General features: G+C 33.2%; 1 protein-coding gene across 1 annotated transcript in view; it reads left to right on the forward strand.

Moving 5' to 3' along the window:
* The window catches only part of HELRODRAFT_98055 (hypothetical protein), a 29631-nt gene that overhangs the window by 5274 nt on the left and 16857 nt on the right, over positions 1-7500 (forward strand). The window contains exon 2 of the mRNA XM_009015317.1: positions 2714-2877. Within this exon, the coding sequence (XP_009013565.1) occupies positions 2714-2877 (164 nt within the window). The remainder of the gene's footprint in view (positions 1-2713; positions 2878-7500) is intronic.

Genomic DNA, 7500 nt, shown 5'->3' on the forward strand with positions numbered 1-7500 from the left:
AACAATGACATCACTACAATTTCATTTCGTCCTCTCTTATCGCGCCTCATGTCATCCAAACCTACATTTTGTTGCAAATTAAACGAAGAACTAATTTTTGCTCAACTAACAATAAAATATGTCTTCCGAAATCATTCATTATTTTTGACTTATTCAAGAACACTTAAGAAAATTTTTCATTTGATCGGCCTTTATGATGATCATCAGGCATTTCTGTGCTAGGCATGAAGCAATTCATTGACACTGTTGAAGCGGTTCATGACAACGAGCAATCACACTCAACCGGACGTTAACATAGAATCTACTTGCGGGGCAACAAACTGACATGACATGTCTGACATTGTTTTGTTCGTTCATCCGTTCGTTCGTTCGTTCGTTCAGTTCAACTGAAATTAAGATCCATCGTGCATTCGTTTATTTCATTTCATTGGACTGTCGGGTTCTTGGATGTGATTTTGCTATTCGTTGTGGTATTTTTGTAAGAACAAATTGAATTGGCAAAAAGTTAGTGGCTCTTTGCGTTTAACGGACTTGCCATTGTTAGTTTGAAAGATGTGCAAGAAACTCATCCTGGCCGAATGGAGTGAGCTGTTTAACGCGTAGGTAATGTTATTTAATCGTTATATTTACATCAGCAAAGGTAAAATTCAAGTGATGGTCAATATGTTTTGTAGGACTTGGGACTGATTTAGTGAAATAAATTTGTGTGTGTGATGTGTGTGTATTTTTCTTTGTGTATTTGTGTGTGTGGGGGGAAGGTCTTTTTGGTCAAAAGAAGAAGGTCATTGCATGGAAAGTTAACGGTGCATATGTGACCAAAGATAATTAAAACATTTTATTAATTTTTCAGCAATTTATTCAACACAAGTTCTCTGCTGATGAATAATCAAACTTTTTTTTTTAAATTTCAATAACGATGCAATGACGATACAATGAAATTATACAATGAAACAGTCAGCGAAGTTCTCAGAAAAAATTTCTTTATTCAACTTCATAACTGAGTAAATACTTTTTCTAAAAAAGAGGACATTTGATTTTGATTGAGTTAAAACTATAAACTAAAACCACAGTGACAAATAAAATTATGTACAAAAAGAGAAAAAGCAAACAAACATTAACTGAGACCAAGATGAGGATGCGCCTGTTGCATTCAACGTTCCAACTAAAGTGTCAACGTTTTAAGGTGCTTAACAAATACTTACGATAACCATCTTCATCACCATCACATTCATACTCCTAATCATCATAATCTTTATCATCATATTTATCATCACAACCCTGCTTATGTTTACCAGCACCATCACCACAACACCACCACCATCATCGTCGTCGTCGTCGTCATTACGACAACATCTTGATCGTATTAAAAGAAGCACATGTACGTACACGCACACACGCACAGACACACGCACGCATACAGTATGTAATAGACATATAGATTCACATGCCCACATGCAAACGCATACATGTAGAAAAAGCATTTATGAATGATTGATTATCACATGAAGATGCATTCGCATCATCGTTCATGTACTTTACCTACCTACCTACTTTATTGTTCGTTTTTCCAACGAGCGGGAAAATGTGAGCGCGCGCGCACTTTGCCAAATTTATTTATTTTTTTATCTTTCATAATTTAGATTACGTATTTTTGTTAATTATTCAACTGAAAAGCACTTATAAATGTTTTTTTAGCGGCCAGACAGCTCTGATTTGAGTTGTGCACTTTGTTGTTATTAATGATGTCGTTTTCAAGATTTACAAAATCTTCTTCCAATGTTTCTCTTCAAGTTAATCGTTGACATTTTTTGTAGTTGAAAGTTTATTCTATTAAAAAATCAGACCTTTTGAATAATTTAGCCGTACATACATTTGCAGTGACACCTTGATATTTAAATATATAACCGTGAGGCATGTCTTGCATGATGAAGGTCCCTAGGTAGGTCGCACTTTAAATATTGATGCATTCCAGTGGGGCAAGTAGAAGACTGAGATTACAAAGTATTGTTTAATATTAGCAGAATGCAATACATACTTGGAAGTTACTTGATGTCATCACCCTCATTATTTCAAGCTTTTAAAGATGCAAATCCAGATTTGAGAAACCACACAAGAGTTCATAGCAGGATCCATTTTGATGGCTCCAGATCGGTCATTGGACTTTTTTTACTTGCATAATTGCAAAGTTCAATACGTTTTCTGTAATCATCTCTACCATGATTCTTGTCTGGTTTCAGATCCAGTATTTTTTCCATGTCCTTCGACACAACTTCCCTGGTAGCAGGTAGGCTTAGGTGTCTGTGTAACAAAATTGGAAGCTTCACATTTCTTTGCCTAATTACCACCATCCTTCTCATTTAACTGACCAAACAAAAAATATTTTCCAAATATTTTTTTAAAACATCACTTACTGAGTGGTTGTAATTGAACTATAGAACAGCTTGAATGAAGAGATGAATGCAAGCAAAACAAATGCTATCAAAATAAAATATGATTTCTGGCTGAAAAATGCTGACTTCAAATATAAAATTTCAATAAAATAGAGAAATATTATATCAATATATACTACATTATAACAATTCATAATTTTTTTATGATTTTTTTTATTTTTATTCATAATATTCATAAAAACAACACTAAAAAGTTAATAAAATTCTATTTCATATTTCAAATAACCGCCCCAACTGCCACCACCAACTTCACGCCGCAACAGATTCTACTGGGACTTGTTCATGTTGGTGCTGCTGATCGCCAACCTCATCATCCTGCCCGTCATCATCTCTTTCTTCCATGACGACCTCAGCACCAAGTGGATCGTCTTCAACTCCATCTCCGATACTGTATTCCTCACCGACCTGGTTATCAACTTCAGGACGGGTCAGTTGCTGGTGGCTGGTGTTTAATTGTTGGTCGGTTGTTTGTTGGTTAGATGTTGGTTGCTTGGTAGTTGGTTAGATGTTAGATGAACAAAATATTTAGTCATTTTTTGTAAATCTGAAATTGAAATCAATACGAAAATGTGCAAGTCATGTTTTTACATTTCTGAAAGAGCAGATGATTTAACTTTGACAAAGGTAAACGTTTATAATAATGAAACATGGAAAAACAAAAAAAAACCATTAACACAACACACAAACATACACACACTACACAGTACACACACACGCACACACATACACACACACAATCACACGCACATCTATTTGCACGACACACTCCATAGCAATAACTACCGACAGACACGAACATAACTTCTGAGACCTGCTTCTTCATTAAATTTTTAACTGCTCAAACAAAATCGTTATGTTTAAATGAATGTTAGCTTTTTCTGCTCGGTGTAGTCGGTTTTATTATTATAACTGTTGTTTTTGTTTTTCAACTGTTTCAACCATTTTTTTTTATGTTACTGTTGTTAAATTATTCTTCTTCACATTGTCACTATCATTGTTGTTGTTGTCATTGTTTTGTTGTTGTCACCAATTTATATTCGATAAATTATTAACTTGTCATCTGTTAATTATTATTGTTGTTATTGAAATTTTTCTTTAATTTATTGACGTCGCTACGGTTTAATTATTTATTAAAATTTTTGTCATTATTCATGATAACGTAACTGTTATTATTTTTATTGTTGTTGTTGTTGTTTTTGTTGTATTTTATTTTGTCATTGTTACAAGTGTTGTTGAGTTTTTATTAATATTGTTGGCCTCATTATCTAAGACGCGTTGTTTTTCATGTGGCAATTAAATGTTCCATAGCCACTTACAACAGTCATTTAATGAGGTGAACGTTTTGGGAATATTTTTCGTGTTGTTGATATTGTTTTTATTATTAATGTTGTTGTTGTTAGCGTTGTTGTTGTTGTTGTTATGTTGTTGTTGTTGTTGGCAATGTAGATGTTGTATATTGTTGGCGTTGCGTGTTGTTTGTGACGTATTTGTTGGCTGTTGACGTATCTATGACGTATTGTCGTTGTGTTTCACTCGAGTTTTTTTTTACATTTTATTGAATATCTTAAAAATTAGTAATTAACGTTGCATTGTTATCAATGACGTCATCCTTCTCCTCATTATTTTTATTATTATCGTCATCATTAAGAACAACAACAACAACAACAACAACAACAACAACAACAACAACAACAACAACAACGACAACGACAACAACAATGACAACAATAATAACAACAACAACAACCACCACCACCACAACAACAACAACACAACAACAACAGCAGCAACAGCATCTGTATCATCACCTTCATCATCATAGTCATTTTAATAATATTGTCGCCCTGACAATAAAACCATCGACTCCAATGAAGTAACATCATCGTCCGTCCAGCCTTTTGCAGAATTGTTTGTATAGTGGAAGAAAAAAAAGATAAAAAACGACAGTGATGATGGTGATGCATAAATACTGATGTAATATATAATATGATACCATTAAATTAAAATGATACTTTTAATGTATTCATGTTTCGTTACAATAATAATAATGTCATTAAACTTAAAAGCGATTATACCAACAAATAGAACCGCGTAAACATTGAATCAATTGATAGATTAATAAAAAAATATTATATTGAGATTTGAGAGCAAGAACAAAAATAATATTGAAAAAAATATTAATACAAAGTTGCTATTTGGTCGGCCAGTTAGCTCAGTCGGTAGAAGTGCCACCCCCGTGTCCCTTGTTGCTGCTCAATGACCTGGTTCGAATACTGTCTGTCCGAAACTGAAAGGCTGTATTATGTGCTTTAAAAACGTGCATGTATATCGTGTGGTGTGGTGTGGTGTGGCGTGGATGTTGCAATCTTTGTGGCACGAAAGTTTTACAATAACAAAAATGAAACAAAAAACATTTCTGCGCTTGTTCGAGCTTCCAAATGATAAAAAAATCACACAAATTTAATGATGAAACAGGTTTATTATCGGCAACAATAGTAGTGATACTGTGTATTTTTGTTGTCTGCTGACTGGGCAGTTCAGTAAGATTCGTCGTTGTTGATCAATATAATATTGTTGAAGAACAACAGTGGGGGTATAGCATTCCTTCCAAATTTTTTATATATTAAATCATTTATATCGAAAATATTTTCAAATGTGTCATCACTCAAAGTTTTTTTTACTGAATTGAAATTAGGCGTCCACAGCCTCCCCATGAAATTTCTTCATTACAATTCCATTTAACCACATTCCCGGTGGTTATTAATTAATTAGAAACCACCACCAATTCAATTTCAATTAGTGGTTAATCAATTTTTTTGAATTTATTTACCAGAACAAGTGAGTAAACATTAATTTCTACTACAACATAATTATTTGAAATTGATATTTACATTCACTTACCATGGAAACCCAACAACATTCACTGACGAGCGTTAATGTTTACTAAGGCTTGAAATGAGGTTCCAGCATTTTGATTGATCACTTTTGCCTGGGTTAATAAACAGGCGATCAGATTTTGCATCTTGTTATGTAGGAGTTGTTGTGGCGTCAATCATCAGTGTAATCCTGCTACTAACATTCATCATCGTCTTCGTCAGAGTTTTGGCATCAACATTTCTATTGTTGAAAATGAACAAATTTTTTTGCTGCTATTTGTTATCAATAGCATTTAGATAATAATTTTTTTTCAAACAGAGTCGTTAAAATTATAACAGCGAATGTATTTGCTGTTGAAATTGTCATTAAAACTTTTTCTAAAGAGAAATCTTAATTGGCTAAACGCGATGACAATATGTAAAACAGAACGTCAAAATAACGTGTCACATTTGACGCCAACCGTTGAATGATTGTCTTCGCTAAGTTTGAAAAAAAATAATATTATTAGTGGTAGTAGTTGTAGTAACAATCGTGGTAGCATTAGTAGCAGCTGTAGCAGCAGCAGCAGTAGTAGTAGAAGTAGTAGTTGTTTAATAATAATAATAATGGGAACGATTTTTTATTCAGCAATAATAAAAAAAACAAACAATGAAAATTACAGTAAAAGTAAAATAAAAATAATAAAATAAAATAAAGCGTCAAATGCAATGGGTAGAGTATTAATCTGAGAAGAGAAGCTCATCATTCGAATCGAGTGAGTACGACCAGAGTTAATTAGTTTTAAAATTGATTCATTTCACATTTCACATAATAATAATAATAACGATAATAATAATAACAATAATAATAATAACAATAATAATAATAATTACATTATTAAGGAAAAAAACGGTAAAAATGATGGTTGTTTTGAAGATTAAAATGATATTAAGAGATAATAATAATAAGGGAGAACGATGGTAATGGTGAGGAATGGTGGTGGTGTGGTGATTTAAGACCTGTTCGGATGACTGAAATGGTGAAGCAAAATCAATGCTGGAAGTGACAGTGAAAATGAAATCATGGAAATAACGATGGTCATCATGTTAATGATTGTGACAGAAGTAAAACTCTTATAAAACACACGCTCACACACACACACACACACACACACACACACACACACACACACACACACACACACACACACACACAAACACACACAAACACACTAACACACAAGGAAGGAGGGACTACGTCGATGATTACGACGGTTGTGGCCGCAATGATGATGGTGAAAAGATGATGACGATAATGATGACGTCATGACGATGACGACGATGGTAGAGTAATATATTTGCATGGGCCGTATTTTGGATAACAACGTGATGTCAGCTAACACTGTTTGCAATAGTTACGTAAAAAAAATTTCTGGTGTGTCAGTAATAAAATAATAGCAGTAATAAAAAAATGTCAGTTATAATAAATAAATAAGGTAAAATAAATAAGAAAAAAAATCCATTTTTTGTTTGAGTTGTTGTTTTGGCGGATTGTATAAACTCGTTGAGTGCGTAGGACCTCAAACATTGAATGAAGCCTGGCATAATGATGGTATTGAGAAAATGCATGCTGTATATCATGCGTGTGATATACTTTTATAAGTCTATTTATATCATTCAATTATAAATAGATACTAGATAGATAATTTATAGATACTTAAGATATATATAGATACATAAAATATATGTTGTACACACGTGCGCATAAAATTTTTTATGTAGTATATTTGATTGTGAATGTTAAATGAATTGTACGCATGTGGGTTGTATAAATAAATGTGACCACACACACACATACATACACATACACACAAACACACATGACACACACACATACACACACATATACATACAAACACACCGCGGACGCATGCGAAATAATTTCTCCAGGCACGAACAAACCTGCCTTCATTTCATTATTCATGGATCTTGCCTACAATCTTTAATCACGTGCATTCGTGAATCATTGCGATGCAGGTTGGATGAATTATTATGTTCATTGTTCATTATTTGTTCATTGCTTCTTTGTTTATTGTTTGCTCATTGTTGCTCGTTTGTTTGATTTTTTCGTTTGTTCGTTCTTTCGTTGGTTTGTTGGTTTGTTTGTTTGTTTGCATGTATGTGAACCACACTAG

This window comes from Helobdella robusta (assembly GCF_000326865.2).
Source record: "Helobdella robusta unplaced genomic scaffold HELROscaffold_15, whole genome shotgun sequence".
Lineage (NCBI taxonomy): Eukaryota > Metazoa > Annelida > Clitellata > Rhynchobdellida > Glossiphoniidae > Helobdella > Helobdella robusta.